At 33.5% G+C, this 20,922-nt stretch overlaps 2 protein-coding genes across 2 annotated transcripts; both read left to right on the forward strand.

Annotated features, from left to right (window-relative positions):
• The first annotated feature begins 1,499 nt into the window (after positions 1–1,499).
• Positions 1,500–10,699, forward strand: LOC134714049 (temptin-like). Its single transcript, XM_063575295.1, has 3 exons — positions 1,500–1,684; positions 6,850–6,997; positions 10,504–10,699. The coding sequence occupies exons 1-3, from the start codon at positions 1,502–1,504 to the stop codon at positions 10,593–10,595; spliced, it is 423 nt and encodes a 140-aa protein (XP_063431365.1). The 5' UTR covers positions 1,500–1,501; the 3' UTR covers positions 10,596–10,699.
• Positions 10,700–11,599: 900 nt separating this feature from the next.
• LOC134714050 (temptin-like) lies at positions 11,600–19,404 on the forward strand. Its single transcript, XM_063575296.1, has 3 exons — positions 11,600–11,869; positions 15,795–15,945; positions 19,259–19,404. The coding sequence occupies exons 1-3, from the start codon at positions 11,687–11,689 to the stop codon at positions 19,348–19,350; spliced, it is 426 nt and encodes a 141-aa protein (XP_063431366.1). The 5' UTR covers positions 11,600–11,686; the 3' UTR covers positions 19,351–19,404.
• The last annotated feature ends 1,518 nt before the right edge of the window (positions 19,405–20,922 follow it).

Here is a 20,922-nt window from a genome sequence, read left to right on the forward strand (position 1 = left end):
ATCCGTTTAACGGACGGAAATACTATTTTTGAACATTGTATGTTGGATGTGTCCTGAATGAGATTTAAGTCATATATACGTATTTTTTTTATAAGTTTTTTTTATATATTGGCTTAAAACTAGATATCAGTAACTGAGAGTACTCTCCGATCAAAATATTACTGCAAAATACTACACCAACGAATTGCGAATTTTTCTATTCAAAACATACATTATTTAGGCATATTAGGCTATCACAATAGGTTTCAAAGCGAGTAAGAATTGAAAATCGTTTGATATCAACTCTCGTTTCTTAAATTGGGTAGTGATAATAAACTCGTCAAATGCTCAGTTATCACTCGTCGTCTATATTGAAATCAATGCAAATGATTCGAATTGATATCAAGCGATATTCAATTCTTACTCGCTTTGAAACCTATTGTGATAGCCTAATAATGATCGATCACAACATGGAGACAGAAAGAGAGGTATTGTTTTTTGTCTCAGTCATTATGTTAAGTCCTAATCCTGATAGACCTCCTACTACAGGACCTTCCTATAGGATATAAAATAAGATGTGGTTAGATTGCCAATGAGACAATTCTCCACTAGAAACCAAATGACACAGACATTAACCACTATAGGTCACCCCATGGCCTCAACAATAAATCCAAACTGCATAGTCAGCTGCCCCGAAATGACAAATGTAAAACAAGAAAAACAAGCTATCGACCTAATTTATATAAAATATAATGAACAAAAAACATTGATGATACACAGAAACAAACGACAATCATTGAATTACAGGCTCCTAAATTGACTGAGACAGGCACATACATTTTTGTACATAAACTCGTTTGAAGGCGGCCCATAACTTTGGACAGTGGTGTAACAGTAAAACATACACACTTTAAAATTCAGTTGAAAAAGACTTAGTTCAGATTGATACAAATAGAAATACATCTAACTAAATAACAGTGTACGTGGACCGGTACTTTTACGTCCACACTTAAAGACACTACGCACAGACTTGAGAGTACTCGCAGTTACTGATAGCAAATAACAAGTAATGAAATATATTTTGCATCTACGACTACAATATCTTTTGTATCTGAAATTTTCTATGGGGGTATACTGGATTGTAGGAATGAGTTCAGCTCGAGGTTAAGTTAAGCTAACGGGAAGAGGGATTTGGTTGATTGTCTGTGGTATGAGTAATTTAACAACAATATGAGAAAATTCATATAAATAGTGCTGTATTCAAATATTTCAGAACACACAGAGAACCAAATGTTCAATACCGGTGTACACTTATTATCAAAAGACGTTTGAGGGTTTTACAGTTCATAGTTTTCAGGTTTTATAGAGGTCCGATATCTGTAGTTAACAATATTTACACGATATTTACGTTTTTATATTCGTCTATCCATTGATAACTGATAAGTGCATGTCAAAAAGATCAACTTTTAGGTTACAACTATCTACTGATAGATAAGACCTTTCACATTTGAGACCATCTACAATGTGGACGTATTTTTTTGTTATAGTGCTTACCATTCATATTTACTCTTGTAAACCAAGTTACAGAGATTACATTCCGAATGGATATATTGTTCCAAATCCTTGTTTTTCACCTAGAGTATGGGATGCAGTCGGGCATTACAACCCTGTACATCATACATTGATCAAGAATCAGTTTGGTGTAGTGAGTTTTTCAGAGAATTTAAAATTACTACAAATTTAAAATTTTGTCATACAAAATTATCTTTCAGTGGACAAAAGTACTTTTGTCATGACAAAATTCATTTTTGTATCACAGACTTGACTTTTGTTACCTAATTTGAAAAAGTCAACTTTGTATGCAAATTAGTTTAGATTGGATTCTGTTGAACTAATTTGCATTCAAAATCGACTTTTGTGAGACAAAATTAACTTTTGTGAGACAAAATTGACTTTTGTGAGACAATTTTGAAAATTGTGAGACAATTTTGAAAATTGACTTTTGTGAGACAAAATTTTGTCTCACAAAAGTCACTTTGTCTCACAAAAGTCAATTTTGTGAAACAAAATTGAATCTTGTGTTTTAATTTCCATATCAGGTAACAAAAGTCAATTTGTGCGTACCTTTATGACAAAATTGACTTTTGTCATGACAAAACTGAATTTTGTCTACAAAAATGAATTTTGTCAGCACAAAATTGATGTTCTCATAAAACACGTCTGTATACAATGTAACAGAGTTTTGTAAGACAAAAATGATTTTGTTATGACAGAAATGAATTTTGTTCAAAACCACAAGAGTCCCATTCGGCGCCACGTACTTGTGGGATGCTCACAAGGACAAGGTAAATCTAGCATTGTATTTGCTAGCGATATATCCATTGGGGACGCTGTTAAAGCAGAATTAGAAATGCTTGAGATAAAATCCGACTTAAGTACTCGTAGTTCCACCAAACCCAACGAACAAACCGATATGGATGTACTTAATGAGGCAGCTTCGATATTAAGACAAAGAATGGAAAATGTTTATATATCTGATTATTATATTGCAAATGACGAAGTATCGTTGGAAATGTCAGAAGTAATGTTACAATCCAGTTTGATAAGTTTTGTTTCTTGGCTTCTTTACAAAAAGTCTTTTGAAATATGTTAACTCCAGTATCAATGGATATTTCGCATTGCATTCTAAAAAAAATTATTGCTTTCGGCATGGTGTCAAATTGTAATAAAAGAATTACTCCATTAAGTCTCAGTCTTGTAGTACAGTTGCATCACAGGTTCGGACTGAGGTATTTGATCGAAAATTTACATGATTTCTGTGTTGGCACGTTCTATATTCCAAAATTCAATTCTACATGGAACACTCGGATTTAGTATCAGACAACGTTTGAACAAAAAACCCTTTACAAAACCAAAAATAAGAGGCGAACCGTCGCGATGTCAAAATGCACTTGAACTTCAAAGAACACTTGAAATGATCCTATCGCCCAGACTCCAGATATGTTGTTGGTAATTCGTAGTCTGATATGCAGAGAGGGATATGATTTGCCACATGCATTGTCTAGTAATTATTGTACAGAACTTGTTCCATTTTGACAAAATTAGCCAACCCAAAATAATGGCTCCCCATGTGCTTTTGGTTGGAAAATTGCGCAAAATGACAAGTTAGAGCCACTTTTGCTTTAGGGACAAATTACATTAGACTTTCTAATTTGTTCGTGTAAGGGGAAACACATGACAGGCAGAATGTTTTTGCAAGGACTAAGGTCTTCCTTGCACTGATTTATGTTTTTGTCAAAAATTAATTAGGTAGTTGTAATAATGTCCAGGAAGAATCAGCCGACATAGTTGATGACACAGGTGAAATAACATACAAATAGTTCTTGTTGTAAAATCTTGTAACTTTATTTTAATTTGCTATAATTTTTGAGACATTTTATTTGGTATGAAAATAAACTCATCATGGATACCACAACAGTCATGTCGCAATTTTTTAATTTGTTCTACAACACGTATGCACTTATTGAGTAATATAACACTTCAATAACTATATTATATAACGTATCTTGCATTGAGATAGTTGGAATTCATTTTAAGAAAACTCAGTGACATGTCGAATCCTTGAACATTTAACATGGCTGCACATTTTGTTTGATTTATCAACTATATGCATTTCGATTCTCTTTGGAAAACTCTTATCCTAAAGTATTCAAGCAGTGTTATTTGTCGAGGTCAAATATCAAGGTTATTCTGTTACTGTTTTTTGCTAGAATTTATAATTTGAATACCATGGACTACCTTAAAAAAAACAATTAAACGTTATTCTGACGTTATGTGCAACTATAAAACAGATTTTGTATGAACTAACCAATTTCTACATAATACTACACAATAAAGAAACCCGACATCCGATTTACAGCTCGGTTGTAGGAACAGTCCCCGACCACATCCTTTCAATCAATATAGTAAGTTGACAACAGATTCACAGATCGGTCTTGGGAACAGTCCTAGACCAATTTTATTCAGCTTAAATGATAAACCAACAGGATATTCGCAATTCGGCAAGAAAAACAGTCCCAGGCCATCGTCACAGAATTTAGATGATGACAGACAGACCGGGAATGTGCAGTCTTGTCGCGGAAACAGTCCCAGGCCAACTGTAAGTTCACATACACCATTGTCATCAACACCAAGGAACGCAACAACACATCCTTATTTTATACCGATATTAAGTACTATACAAAGATGGGAGTCTAGACCAACTCCTATGAGCACAAACATTATACGGGAGTCTAACAGAAACATACAACCTGCGATTTTTAGTGAGAATGCAGCAATACACATTAGTAACAATGCACAGCATATAAGACAGAAAGTATCAAAGAATGACGTTCCCCATCAAAATCTTACAACATTTGATGATTATGAAGGGTTTATTATCCCATTCAACTGTGCAGCTAGGAGAAACGAATAGACAGAAGCGGAAAAGTTAGATAGGTACATTGAATGCCTGCGAGGACAGGCGAGTAAATTTATGACAGCAATTCCTCGACAGGAAAGAGATAGTTTTGAATCCCTGTCGCATCACATGGAAAACAGGTTCAACCAAAAAGAGCCCCCTTCCACTGCATGAAAACAAAATATCTGATTTAAGACAACACAATGAAAAGAATGACGAGTTTGCTGAATAAGTAAGACGATAAGTCTCAAGAGCATATATCCAACAAGAAGTATCGAGTTACAAGAGGAACTGGCAGCAGTACACTTTCCGAAGGGCCATAAGAATTCCAAAATAGCATCTGAAGCTTTAAATCGCCAACCTAAGACTGGATCTTCAGCGCTAGATATTGTTGTACAACTACAACACAATGTACATGCTACGTTGGGCAGGGATGTTGATTATAATACAAAGGACCAGACGCGTTACGTGGAAAGATGTAGAGGAAAACACTTATGGCCAATATGAAGGGATGGAAAGCGTTAGGCAGCTGGTAAATTCATTTCGGAAACCAGATAATCAAACATTATAGAATGAAATCGAAGCACTAGGAGATCTTTAACAAAGGCCATGCTGAATGATTCAAAACCAGCTACCTTGACCGCACAGTCAACGGGATGTTATTTTTGTGGCGATAAAAGCCATTTTAAACGTGATTGTCCAAAAAGATAACGATCCCCTAGCCCTATAAGAAGACAGCATACTTGTGCTGATTGTGAAAGGAGATCTGTTTATCAAATTGACACAGGAAAAGTTTTACTCATCCCAATTCAATGCAGATGTACCGGTTTTTTCAAGATCATTTGCTAATTGTATTGGTTTGAGCAGTACTACCGGGATAAAATCGTGCTTATTGAATGCGGAAAATGGGAAAGAAATGGAGGCTGACATGAATGTTGTTGCAAAGCTTAAACTGGGTAAAACGGAGATAATTTGACAAGTATGTTTTGCCCCCTTAGAGACGATATTTTAATTGGAAGAGACTTACTGAAAGAAGTAGATTGTATCATAATGGCCAGACAAGGTGATCTGATGATAAAAAATGAGCTTATACCGGGACGGTATCGGAAAGAAAACGATTTTAAAGTACTAAGAGTGACGGTTCAAATGAAAATCACTTTCAAGGCCATGACCGAGACAAATGTATTTGGAGGAGTTGAAAGTGCAGAAGAAAATGTTGTTGAAGCTTTGGACCAAGCTTCCTTGCAAAACGGTTATAACACCGGGTCAGTTTTCGTGGAAACTTGCCTACAAGAAATTCTTGAAGATGAAGTATCAGATTTGAATGAGGTAAGCATGAATGATTCAAATGTGCCACCTGGGCCGAGAACGCAGGATCCAGACTCAGATAGGAAAGTGAATGAGAATGATACGCAATCACATAAATGTGTTGCTGAAAATTTCAGATGAGTATGATGTGTTTACCGACGATGAGCCTTAGTTTAGGGAAAGAGAATTCCGGATTAGAAGATCAAACCATCATTTCAGTTGATCACACTATACCGAGTTTGGATTCAGGAGTCAACATAACCCAAAATACCATCAAGGAATCAGCAACACCAGATGCCGAAACAGAACAACAGGAGCTATTATCGATTTATTCGGGGACACTGGGTCCAGTCTCAAGTGGTAGTCAGACAAATGTAAACGTAACCAAGACGACAGAAACTCTAAATGATGCCTTAAATCCAAAGATGCCAACTAAGACGGATAACAGTTATTATTCCAGGGAGTCGAAAGAAGAGCACCCTCCTAAATCAGTAGATATGGACGCAAAATAAACCAACCGTTACGTTTCAAAGATGGACAATAAACATTGTGCAAACATTAAAGATATTCTTATTGAGAACTGTCTTTTTATAAAGAAAATGGGGAATAGTGTATTGGTTATTGGGTTCGGGATTGTGTACTAGTTTTTATGTTGTTCGTTCTAACAATAAAGTTTGAGTGCTACAGACGTCTTTTTGTCTCAGCCAAGCTTTTGTTGATATCTGTTATTTGTGGTGCCAAATAGGACCCACGTTGCTAAAGAAGTGCTTTAGGCATCACAGTATTGTTTCTCCTGATGAAAATAGAAACTTTTTTTGGTATAATTGTACCAGATTTTATATTTGCGACACATATTTTCAAAAACTACACGAATTCCGCTTTCCAGAAAACTATTTAACTCCCATGAGGTATTTAGGTAATTTAAATTTCTAAAATTGTCCTCTCCTCCGCTCCACTGACTTCAATCTTTATTGACTAGGATTGTCAATGGTTCTCTACGGGCACTCTGGCTTCCTCCATCAATTAAAACTGACCGCCACGAAATCGCATAGTAGTATTACATACCAATCAATTAATCTATTCCCTTAAAGTGTTTTTTATAGGATTATGGGAGTGAAGCAAGATGGTCACACAGGCTTTGTCATATGGATTCAGATCGAGACAATAAAACAAAACGAGAGGAACTAGGTGATCCTAATTGTGATTGGTTTACAGGAGAAATTCTTACTGTTACACCTAAAGGACATCCGGGTAAGTAGATTATAATTTAAAACGTAAACTACACATACATTTTGACCTTAGATTATGTTCGCAAGGTTAAGGAGCTCATTGACAAAATTGAACCAAACTGGCTGCTTAAAGCGAATTATTTTTAATTATTTCACTACCATAAATGATTGAACTTAAACAAAATCTTATTGCATGTAAAAAAATATATATCTCGTACCTAGTGCACCTTTACGCTATTACAAATTGTCACATTTCGGTGGAAACTATTTGACATCTAAAATAATATATATAATGATTTATGTTGTATTAATATTCTGAATGAATCCAATTTTACATATTTGCGTTATTATTCTACTAACGAAACCTTTTGGAATTTTGGTACCACAGTGGCTTTCAAATTCTTACAATTTTTTACTTTATGTCTATTCAATATTTTTGATTTACGCGTCACTCATATTTTTTTGGTAGACGAAACGCGCGTTTTGCGAGCATATTTAATAATCCTGGTATCTTTGATGGGTTTGTTGTAACAACCAATGGATCGGTTTCAAAACGTTTGATTTTTAAACCCTGTATACCACCATTCCCAATCTAAAATAATAATTTTAAAAATACTTTGATCGACCAAAACTATTTTATATTGTCGTTTACCTTCTGACGCCAAAAACGCGACTTTTAGCAATAAATGTAGTTGTTAATATTTTGATAGATGCTTTTTGTGTTTATATTAAATATTTGTTTGTTTTTTGTTCTAATTGAGATTATGACATAATGATAACCGCTGTATCCCTATTTTGACAATTTTACCTCTTATGTCTGTTTTGTTCACGCATCGTTTTTAAATATAATGTAATTTTATGCGACTGTACTATAAGTAACAGGTTTTAGCGGTATAAAACAGGTTCAATCCAACATTTTCTTCATATGAAAAATCCTGTACTAAGTCAGGCATATGACAGATGTTGTCCATTTGTTTGATGTGTTTTATCATTTGATGAGGGACTTTCCGTTTTGAATTTTCCTCGGAGTTCAGTATTTTTGTGATTTTACTTTTACACTTTTAGTCGGTGGTTCATCATAACGGTATCATTACGTCGAACTTGTGTGTAAACATTAGGCAAAATTGACCGTAGATGGATTTTGTTATTTTTAGGGACTTTTTGGTCGTATAGCTCCTCGACTCTTTTGGTTTTTATACATCTTTGGCTTTTAAATATTTAGCATTAAGCAGTCCAAATAAATATATGTTCATAGCTCTTCGGACGCATGAAATTTTTTCTTCTTCATATAATTGATTATTCTCTTGCTTCATTAAGATACAAATATTTTGTTGGAAGGAGGAACAAAAATCATTAATTAAACAAAAAAATACTCTGATTTTCAACTGTTATCATTAAAGCGCTTGAAGATTCTATATATTGACAACATATTTGTTACTTTTGTTGGACGTGTGTTTCATCACACAAACTGTGTATGTATGCTTACCGACCTTTTTTTAGTCAGAATGTATAATTCAAGATCTGATCTGTGATGAATAATCGATTACCTTTCCCTATAAAGACGCAATGGATGTCTCCTTACTAAAATTAATTTTAAAAAATCGATGACTTTATTAAATGCATCTATCATTTCGAATTTGAAATAAAGTACAGATGCAGTCAATTCTCTATCTATGGTGAGTTCATTTGCAACCACTGCTCAAAGTCGGTTCGTCCCCGAGAGTATCACCAGCCCAGTAGTCAGCACTTGTGTGTTTTCATGAGCTATAATTGATATGGTCATAATTAAAAATTTACTGTTTACAACAAAATAGAGTTTTCGAAATTTATAAGGATTTAACACTACAAACATACATGTAGAATACGTGAGCTGTATTGAAAAAAAACGTTGTAAGTTGGGATCCTTAATGCTTTTCCAATTTGTACTTTATTTGGCCTTTTCGTATTTTTTAGTTCAATCTTTTATGATGAGTCTTTTATAGACGAAATGCGCGTCTGGAGTATAAAATCTTAATCCTAGTATCCTGCTACCAATATGACTTCATTCATATCTTGCCTTCTAGAAACTGTCAATAAGGATTGGAAGGGAACAGAACTTTTTGACAAAAGGAATGATTGTAGCTTCCAGATATAAACTTTCCATATTTATGTGGCAATATTACAGGAGTGTCTGCATGGGTGTAACATATTAAAAAAACAATATTAAATTGGTGCTTCTCATGAGTTCCTTATGTCACGTGATGGTTCAGTGCTTACAAGGAAGCTATTGAATCAAGGGTTCCAAGTTATGAAGTTGAAGTCGTTCTTTGGCAAGTGTCCCACAAGCAATCACGAGTTGGTTTATATGTTACGAGTAATTACAAATATGTACCAATTATAGTAACGATAATCCCTTGTCATTCGATGGTCAAATCCCCAAATAATACTTATCATCGAATCTGTTCTTGATAAATCATAATAAAATACGACAGCTGCGTACCATGACGTACCATTAGTTTTGTGATATTTGTGTCACTCAGCCTTTCACATACTGGTTTGTATACTTGTTTGACTTTTCGTTGTCTTTTAAAAGAATTCTTAGCGTTGTAAGTTGCTGCTGCTAGAATGTTGCTACATACAGATGGAAAGATCACGATTTGGAAGCCGAAATTATCTCTCTTGTTCTAAAAGTTTTGTGTTCAACTGACCCTCGTTGTTAATTTCATCACGTAAGGCAAGATATGATGCATATGTAACTGTATCTGTAGTATCCTTTATCTCGAGTCTGATCGGTTAAATTCGTACAAAGTCACCAAACTTGGAATTTGATGAGAGAACGTCACCTATGTAGCGGAAAGTAAAGTTGAAGGATATTGCTTACTACTTTTCTTTCTTCCTATGAAGCTCCTGTGGGAAGTCAGTCGCATATGAAAAAAGGAACAAGTCGTCAAAAAGAAGTCCATATTTTGTTCCCTTTAGAAATGCTGATGTTTTTGTTGATAAACAATCGGCACTCCCCCATGATCGAGTTATCCTGTTATGCAAACAGTTTAAATTGTAAAGATTACAAATATATCAAAAGTTCCACGACAAACTTTCAAGAGTTGATTGTATCAGATTTAAATTGCCAAATAACGTAGAGAATACAACTTTGTTTAAAACATTTTACCTTGTGTTGTTCAACTGTTTAAGACGTTTTATTATATATTCAATATCATTTGAAACTTAATGAAGCTAAACACATATGGCGCTAGAGCGAAGTTTAATTGGCGTTTTCTCAAAGTGGTTGTTGTTGACCCGATGTTTGCTACCATTTATAACCCAAAACGATTTCAGATTTTGTACTACCTAAAGTATCATTATAATAACACAATGTACTATTATGTTGCGGTCAAATGAGAAATATTGAACACATATCCTGACGACTACGTAATCATCTCATCTCAATGCCACACTATACGAACACATTTTCTCGACAAATTACAACAATTTTGTTCTTGTCACTTTCAAGATTTTTTTCTTGTCACTTACAAGATTTTTTTCTTGTAGGTATTTGTGAACCTGTTGGAAGTCCTTGGTGTATAAGAGAGCAAGGATTCACATGTTATGACTTGGAGAACAGTGCCAATCTTAAGCCCTAAAAATGATTATTAAAAGAGCAGATTTGTTTTTCATGATATTAGATTCAAGATGTTGAATGATAAATTCATGAAGTCTAATTAATGTGCAACAAAATGCATGAACATAGGCCAATTCAAGAAAAATATTTATAAACAATGATCTAATAAAGAGTGGTAATTGTGTTTACTTTGTATAACTTTAAGTGAAATTTGGCTGCAGAAGAAACGGTGACATACTATACAAAATATGTAATCAAGCACAAAACAGATACAATGGACAGGATCCTTTAACATACTGGCAACTACCATTATACTCAATGTTCTTCCATTTGTTTTTCTAAATCAGTAAATTCAAGATTATCTCGGCCATATTTTCTTTAGATCCCACAAAGTTTTAGTTAGCGGATTAATTCTCGAAACTGGAATTGGGAAAATGCTTTTATTTCAGTGTTTATGGGGTAGCTGGTTGGCAGAAGCGAATGCTACTTGTGAATGTTTTAAATATGTAAACATCAAAATTAGGAAAACTAAAACGGGGAAATGATTAAACTTTTAACATCTACAAATATATTTTTGTGTTCTAGAATACATACAGAACCATGTGCACTATTATTTCGGAAGAGATAGTATTGAATGACCTTAAACGGAAATACTTTAAATGCGTGTAAAATATCACACTTTCCGAGAAGATGGATATTGGTGCTTGTCTTTGGTATAAGTGAATAAACAAAATAAGGGGAAAATAAAGAAGTTTTATGAATATAGATATTGTCCAGAAATCAGAATCCTGTATATATCGCACCGGAACATATACTAGTATTTCAAGATTATCTTTATAGATAGTCAAAATTGTAATGTACAATCTCGACAAATGGATTTTTACAGTTCAGATTATTGATCTTTAATCAACAAAATCATTCTTCTAGTTAGCAGTATCATCATATTTTATAAAATTTCAGAGTGGTTGATACAATCTAAATCTAGGCTTGGGTTTTTACAAAAACTTTCCCCTTTCCTTCGATAACTGATCAATGCATGTCAGAAGATAAAGACATACGTAAGAACCGTCTAGGTACGATAGATAAGGCCTTTCTACTTACAGACAATTTACAATGTGGACGTGCGTTTTAGTTATACTGGTAACTATCCAGATTTATTCCTGTAAACCAAGTTACAGAGATTACATTCCGAATGGATATAATGTTCCAAATCCGTGTGTATCCCCCGGAGTATGGAATGCAGTTGGACACTACAACCCATTCCATCATACACTTATAAAAAACAAGTTTGGTCGGGTGAGTTTTTCAATCTTAAATTAGAAATTAGTAAAACAGTTTTTTTTCCCAATGGCATTACTTCTTCACATTATTAGTTATTTTTGTTTGAAAGGGAACAGGTTTAATTCACCACTTTCTGAATAAGCAAATGCCTGTACCAAGTCAGGTATATGACAGTTGTTGTCTATTCGTTTGGTGTACTTGAGGTTTTGATTTTGCCCATTTGATTATAGACTTTCCGTTTTGAATGTTCCTCATAGTTCAGTATTTTTGTGTTTTCACGTTTTATACTTTTACTAGAGCATCAAATTTTTTTTCATATCATGCTACTTGCTTGAGATCGAAAATTATTGCTAGAAACTAAGGAGCCACGTGGTGTTGCTAATGAAATTAAAATGAAATTGACAATTTCGATATCGGTAAAACACTGATAAACAGATTATCATATGTCATCTCAACTCGATTGCTTTTCTCGCTCTCGTCGTACCTTATCAAGCGAGAAAACCAATCTCGTTGAGAGGATCAAAGATAATATATAAAAACAAACAATATTCAGGATTGTAGTATTGCTGTTTATCACCGATTATATATGTATAATATGTTCGGTTTTTGAGATCAGCTTGGGCGTGTAATGTACAAATTATCAGAAACAGTACATGAGTCACGACCAAGCTGAATAAAAAACCTTACAATCACTATTATAGACAGCAACGTCGTTGGTTAAGGGTTATACAAGAGGGGCGAAAGATACAAGAGCGAGAGTCAAATCGTGAAAATAAACTGACTTAAAGTTTTTAGAAAGGAAAGTTTCCATAAAGGCATTAATGAATAAAACAAAAGAATGATTTTCTACACAATTACTAAAAATATTGCTAGGGATTTTGTTAAATCCCTGATTACAAATTGAAATAAAGAGAGACGAAATATACCAGAGGGACAGCCAAACTCATAAATCTAAAATAAACTGACGACATGTCTAAAAATGAAAAGGACAAACAATAGTACACATGCCACACCAGAGAAAACTAAAGAATAAACAACAAGAACCCCACCAAAAACTAGGGGTTATCTCAGTTACTCCGGAAGGGTTAGCAGATCCTGCTCCACATGTGGCACTCGTCGTGTTGTTTATGTTATAACAAATCTGTAAATGGTTTAAATCTGTAGGTCACATTCATGAAAGGAAAGGGGATTGTAGTTACGACGTAAGGAACATATCCGATATCATTTGTGAAACGGTTATTCCATAACGGTCAACCAACTCGTGATGGCGTCCATAAAATTTACGAAGAGATGATTTTAACTTCACCATTTGGACATCTTGATTTCATAGCTTCCTTGTTAGCATCAACACTCTATCAATTCAAGAAAATCATGATAGGAAATGCATGCACGTGAATATCGTTTCAATTGGGAGATATATACACTGTATGCAGGTGCTGCTGGAATATTACTACTTAGAAATGGAAAGTTCACAATTGGACTGCTAAAATCATCTCTTTTGTCGTAAAGTTGTTTTTTTCAATCGACCCTCATTGTCAATTCTATGTAGGTCAAGATATGAGACCGACTTAACTGTATCTGTTGTATCCTTTATTTGGCAATGTATGCTTGTAATTAAAGACGATCTAACGGTTTTTGTGTGAATGGCAGCAAGTCATTAATAGAGACATCATGCAGAGTAGGTCATGTATAATGACGATGACCATGACTGCGTCTACGTCGAGGATTAAAGTTAACAATATTCACCACAATAACCGAGCTACACGAAGGACTAGATAGAATACCTATACCATCAATTTTGTCATTTTACCCATATGGTGTTGTAGTTCACAATTGTCTAATCCAGTAGCCCTCTTTTTGTCTAGGTAGAGGCGTTACACGATTAGAATTGTTAGAACTATGGTATATTTTTATGCCCCACCTACAATAGTAGAGGGGCATTATTTTTTCTGGTCTGTGCCTCCGTTCGTTCGTCCGTCTGTGCGTCCGTCCGTCCGTCTGTGCGTCCGTCCGTCCGTCTGTGTGTCCGTTCGCTTCAGGTTAAAGTTTTTGGTCAAGGTAGTTTTTGAAGAAGTTGAAGTCTAATCAACTTGAAACTTAGTACACATGTTTCCTCTGATATGATCTTTCTAATTATAATTCCAAATTAAAGTTTTGACCCCAATTTCACGGTCCACTGAACATATGAAATGATGGTGCGAGTTGGGCATCCGTGTACATGGGACACATTCTTGTTTCAATAATGCGTACTGTCATAGAAACGATGGAATGCTCAGGCTGATTGAAATGCTGGTAAAGATATTAGGGTTAATGTCCGATCTATGACCGCACATACGTTTGTTTAGCCTTTCTGTCGTTTCACCTTCCGCAAAAGTTGCACTCTAATCTGTAGACGACATTAATCTATTTACAATCCAAATAATCGTAACTTCTGATGAAATATGACTTCTGAGTTAAATTGCTAATGAATTCAGCATCTTGATATAAGAAATGTGTATTATTTTAGATAATACAAATTAAACAAGCACTGTAGCTGTGAGTATTGCCCGGCGAAACATATCTTTTACTGAGCTGGACCAAAGTTCTAACTTAATATATAACTTTTCATGGTATACACTATATAACAAATATCAAGTATGACAAAAACAAAATTGAGGAAAACTGATTATTTGAGTGAATATTCTAATTCCAACGACCATACATCATTAGACCGGACCAAAATTCGAAATAAATCCGCAACTGATCATGATAATATATATACCTATCATCAAATCAATACTGTAAACATGACCAAATGAAATGCGGAAAATTCTGGGAATATTTTTTTGTGAGAAAGTTTGATCTTGATTTAAACACATATCCGCCTGAGTCATATTGTTTGTTCAGTTGTTTGATGAAAATTGCTCATTAATAACAGTATATAAGGCTCCTTTAACCTCAAACATGTTGTGGTTAACTGTTGTAGTCTTTTTCATTAGAGTTCTAAAATAAAAAAAATAGAAATACGTTTTTATACAAATTCAATGAATTAAATCAGGGAATCTGCAAAAAAGATCTTAATTATTTCAGTGATAGTAAAATCCCTAGTCAAAATCAGGGAGTTCACAAATCACTAATCAGTTCAATTGTGATACACAATCCCTAAAATTTACGGATTTAACAAATCCCTGATTTTACAAATTCACCATTACATATATACAATGTATATACAACGCTTCTTCAAATATCAGCAAAGCAATGTTAAAACTGCAAATGTTGTGCTGATATTTAGAGAACTTATGAATATGATATATGTATTCATCAGTTATCACCTTCACTGGTCATCCAATGGATACATCTGTCGTAGAGTTGTCACTTGTTTAGACGTACTTAGATTATTACTGTGACTGCATCTTACGATCATTAACGATAGATAATTTGGCTAATCTGCAATCAATTCCATCTTAATGGCTAATATATCATTCAGTGTAACAAGTGTAGATTCTTCTGACGAGGAAAGGCCACTGAAAGCTGAATTTTTAGTTCAGTTAAGATGGACGTGTGGTTCGAATGCTGGATCACAGTGCAGGCGATATTGTCTCGATTCCCAATAGCATGCAGTCGAATCATGTCGAGTGAAGAACAAAAAATTGCAACACGTGGTATATTGACAATGAGTCAACTGATCACAATAAAAGCTATAGGTCAACATAGATAACTAGTGTAAAACAATTCAACGACAAAACAAATGGCATGACTTGTGTACGAAATCATGAACGGAAAACAAATATAATATACAGCAGCAAAAGTCAACCACGGAATTACAGGCTCAAAACTTTAGACAAGCGCATACATATTGTGACGGGATTCAACTTGTTTGAATGCACTAACACTCTCTTAACTTTGGAGAGTGGTGTAACAGTACAATATAAGAAATATACAATTTTTATTTTATTTTTAGGATTTTACGAGTGCTTCAAATTTTTGGAGCTTAAGCCTTTGTCGTATGGATTCAGATCGAGACAATAAAACAAACGGTGAGGAACTGGGAGATCCCAATTGTATCTGGTTTGAAGGACAAACTCCATCTCACACACCTATGAGCCATCCTGGTAAGCATGAACATGGAAACATGAACGTATCAATAACAGATGTAAATGTACTAAGAACGATCTTATTTTTGATAATGAATTACTAATGTGTTGCGTTTTCATATTATAGAAATACTAATTGCTTAAACACTAATATTAATTGATTTATATGAATGCCGTTTTATTTTCAAGTTTCCAATTTATCATTTTTCAATTTCCAATTACTCAACAGTAACATACCCGCTGCCCCCAACGGTATTACATATCTCAGATGATGTACATGTTTTGTCATAATTTTATATCTTTTATTTTTTATTCGTATGTAAAAATAAACAACAGATCACCCAGTTCATTTATAAGATTTCAGTTGAAAGCACCTATATGTACCCGATTTTTTTTTTACGTTTTACATTTTGATTTAGAAGAAATACAAAATACCAACAAAGATAGATAATACAATATATAAGGGTATTACTTACATAATTCTATATTAATATTCTTGAAATTGTTACAAAAAAATACATCTAATGACATAGTTGGATTTGCCAGACCTAATCGGTGGCAAATATTAAGAAATTTACATGTCCCGTCATTTTTGTAGCGTTAATTCAGTCGTGTGAAAGACAGTTCGTAGTTTTGTTGTGCTGTACTATGTTGTTTTACGTATTTTGTTTCTGTGGTTAGCCTGTCGAAATGTACTATTTGGTTTTTTTTATTTGTGTCTTTCTCTATGTTCTTGTATTTTTTTGTATTGTATTCCTGTCATGTAATGTTGTCATTTTAATGATATATTTAACACTGTCATAAAAGCGCGAGGTTTTGCTAGCAACACAACTAAGTTAAACCTATTTTCTTTCTTTTTCTTCTTCTTTTAGTTGATGTGTTTCCATCGGTTTTAGCATGTAACTCGGATTTGTTTTCTCTCTACCGATTTATGACTTTCAAAGAGCGGTATACTACTGTTGCTTTTATTTACATTAATATTTCAGATAGATTGTTTGTGTTTTTCTCGGTTTAAGCTTGTAACTCGGATTTGTTTTCTCTCTACCGATTTAATACTTTTGAAGAACGATATACTACTGCTGCTTATATTTACATTGCTATTTCAGAAAGATTGTACGTGTTTCCCTCGGTATAAGTTTGTAACTCGGATTTGTTTTCTGTCTACCGTTTTATGACTTTCGAAGAGCGGTATACTACTGTTGCTTTTATTTACATAAATATTTTAGAAAGATTGTATGTGTTTCCCTCGGTTTTAGTTGATAACTCGGATTTGTTTTCTCTCTACCGATTTATGACTTTTGAAGAGCGGTATATAAAGGCAACAGTAGTAAACCGCTGTTCAAAACTCATAAATTCATGGACAAAAAACAAAATAGTGATAACAAACTAAAACTGAGGGAAACGCATTTAACATAAGAGGAGAACAACGACACAACATTAAATGTAACACACACAGAAACGGACTAAGCATAATACAAAATCCTACGAGAATAACAAATATAACATCAAAACCCTGAATTTGGGATAGATAAGAGAACACAAACGACACAACGGAAATACAACGTTAAAATGTATCACACACAGTATAATATAACAATGGTCATATTCCTGACTTGGTACAGGACATTTTTAAAGGAAAAAATGGTGGGTTGAACCTGGTTTTGTGGCATGCCAAACCCCCCTCTTTAATGGCCATGTGAAAAATAACATTAAAATGACAACACAACATTACAGGACTATAATATAAATAAATAGGAGACCACAATTGACAAAGAAACACACGAATAATAGCTAACAAATGGCAACAAGCTTAAAATTTTAATACGCCAGAAGACTTACTAGTGACGCTCAAATACAAAAGTTTGAAAGCCGAAACAAGTAAAAAGTTGAACAGCATCGAGGACCAAACATACTACTGTTGCTTTTATATACATTGATATTCCACAAAGATTATGCTTTCCATAACCTTTATGTCGTTTCTAATTCCTCATTAAAAAAACCTTTAATGAGCATTAAATCTTCAACAGCAACATACGTAAAATAATGTCTAAACAGTCATACATTACAAATAATGTTGTATTCCACGTTTCAATTCTCAATTCTATAATTCAAAGTTTTAAAGATATTTTGGTAGAATACAGGTCAAGATTTATCAAGTTTGATTCCTCCGCGACACCCTCCCCATTAACTCTTCTGTACACCAAAGTAACAATAATATTCGTCGAAGATTCAAAATCAAAATATCTGATTTTCGACCAAGAAAATATTAAATTAGGTTTTTATGAAGACCTTTACAATTGCCATTTGTAGCTGGTATAACTGAGATGCACATAGTTCATGCATATTATATTATATCAGAGTATCATATGTCATGTATGTACTATAAGCTAAAGCTTCAATATCAAACAAAGAGCAAAAGGTTAGAGAGTGATGATAACACATCTGATATGAAAATTAACATTTTTAACCTTTTTGTCATATGCCTCAACAATGACGAAAACTAACAGTTTGATATAGTGATCTTTTAATGAGGTATGCAAGCAGAAGCTCAACCTATTTTATCATATACTTTAGAAGAAAGTAGTATATATTCAAAAGTATTTTTATAAAACTTTCAAGATATAATTTTCATTACTCAAAATATGGTTTCCTCTTTCCTAATTTATTTTGTTCTATAGTACTTTGTTATGCTTTTTATTGCTAACATACCATTGAGGCTTATTTTCCGGAATTTGCCGGTTGACTTTGTTTCAAAATTCTACTGAAATCTGGTTTGTAGTTTAAAAAGTGTACAACAAAACGTTGAAATTGGTTAAAAACGACACAAACAATACAAATTGTACCAATGACACACCATCGTTTTCTATTGCTAGATGCCATTCAATAACGCTATGGACTGGCATGTGATTATAGCCGGAAGCAGTTGATAAAGGGTTTTTCTCTAGTATATAATAAGCATGTGTATCATGCATGATGTTTACATTATGCAAAGATTCAATCAAACCTTTTCGGGCTTATTTAACTAAATATATTACGATTAGTCTGTTGTGTGATCTATTGGATTATGGTTAGTCGTCATTTTAGACGAAGATATACAAAACACATCACTTAAATTTTCAGCACACTTTTTGAATCATTAAAAAGTACATTACAAGTCTAATGATCGTAGATAAAGAAATACACGCGACGAACGCCAATAAAAACGCTGTCTATTTTTTTATTGTTGTTTTGCTAATAGTGAAACAATTTCCAGTGTAACTTGAATTAAATCAAAAGTTTCTTTAATATTAAATTGTTCATGTGAGCTATCATGTTATTTTCTTTTTTGTAGGTATTTGTGAACCGGTAGGCGACCCAAATTGCCTTAGACAACAAGGTTTTACCTGTGATCAAATGGAAAACAGTCCTCATCTTAAACCATAACACTTATATTTTCTACTACAAATTAATCGATGTCATGTTCCTGGTTTTCAAATAAAAATTATGGGTCTACGTTAAATATTAAAAAGTTTCCAAAATCCAATCCCTTTTAAATATATTTGGAAATTATCATTATTATGTCTCTATCTTGACAAATGAAAAACGTCTGTAATTCAGTGGTTGTCGTTTGTTTATGTGTTACATATTTGTTTTTCGTTCATTCTTTTTACATAAATAAGGCCGTTAGTTTTCTCGTTTGAATTGTTTTACGTTGTCTTATCGGGGCCTTTCATAGCTGACTATGCGGTATGGGCTTTGCTCATTGTTGAAGGCCGTACGGTGACCTATGGTTGTTAATGTTTGTGTCATTTTGGTCTTTTTTGGACAGTTGTCTCATTGGCGATCATACCACATTTTTGTTTATGTGTTACACATTCCATATCCTAAGTATAAATCGTTCAAAATATAATGGCATATTTTATTCTAAACTGTTTCCCAAAATTGATCGCCCTGAAGATAAACATTTAATCAAAATTAAGTATGTCAAAAAAGGTTTTGATTTTGTAATTATTGCCGGTATTTTTAACGATCATTCTGTTAAAGAACACATTTCTGGATATTTTGATAATAATGAACTCGCTCTTATTTGTTATATGTTTCAGCTCATACTCAGACTTTGTAGAACGTCATCAGTGTCTGAGTAGAAAGTTGATGAACCAGGGGTATGTCAAAGAACGTCTCATCCTTTTTCTAAAAACAAATCATCGGAAGGTACCAAAACTTTGCTGATAAATATTTCGTATCAACTCACAAATAATACATAATAGTCTTGATGTATAGATTCTGCGTATTGATAGTGTTTATCATCTAAACAGCTTGTTTTATTGTTCTTTTATTTGCCTTTGTTCTATTACTAATATTACTTTTTTTCTGTTGGATTGTTTTATGTGATATCCATTTAACGTTGCTCGGTACTTAAACATCCAGTCAATGTGTTTGTATCTTTCATTTTTTGCTGGTGTGTTTTGTATATGCGACTTTTTTTGTTTCTTTGGTTCTTATAACGTGACTCTGTACTTTAAAAGATCTCGTCAGTATGATATTGTTCTATTATATAAATATCGTTATGATATATTTCTATTATGAATTAGAAATACATTGAACCACAAACGTCAAAATTATTCAATCGCGTAGTGGAATGAACTATTTGTGGATTCTTATAAACTCTATATAACTTTTGGACTATTTTTAATTTCGGTCTAATTCTGAAATTAATTCTTACATACTTTTTTTTAACCCTATATGCTAACATTGCCAATGTGAAATATAACCATTGTTTATATATACATTGAACGACAAATACATGTGACGTATAAAATCTTCTGAAGTCAGACACGCGAATCAATGAATGTGTTTGTAGATCATAGGTGTTTTTGCGTTCTGTTAAATTGTTCCTTTTAAAATTGATACACGATTATGACTGCTGTACACGTTTTTTGACTATTTTATTTATTATGTCTGTTTAGTTCACGCATCATTGTGAATATAACGGAACTTGATGAGACTGTCATCAAA

Source organism: Mytilus trossulus, chromosome 4 (assembly GCF_036588685.1).
Source record: "Mytilus trossulus isolate FHL-02 chromosome 4, PNRI_Mtr1.1.1.hap1, whole genome shotgun sequence".
Classification (NCBI taxonomy): domain Eukaryota; kingdom Metazoa; phylum Mollusca; class Bivalvia; order Mytilida; family Mytilidae; genus Mytilus; species Mytilus trossulus.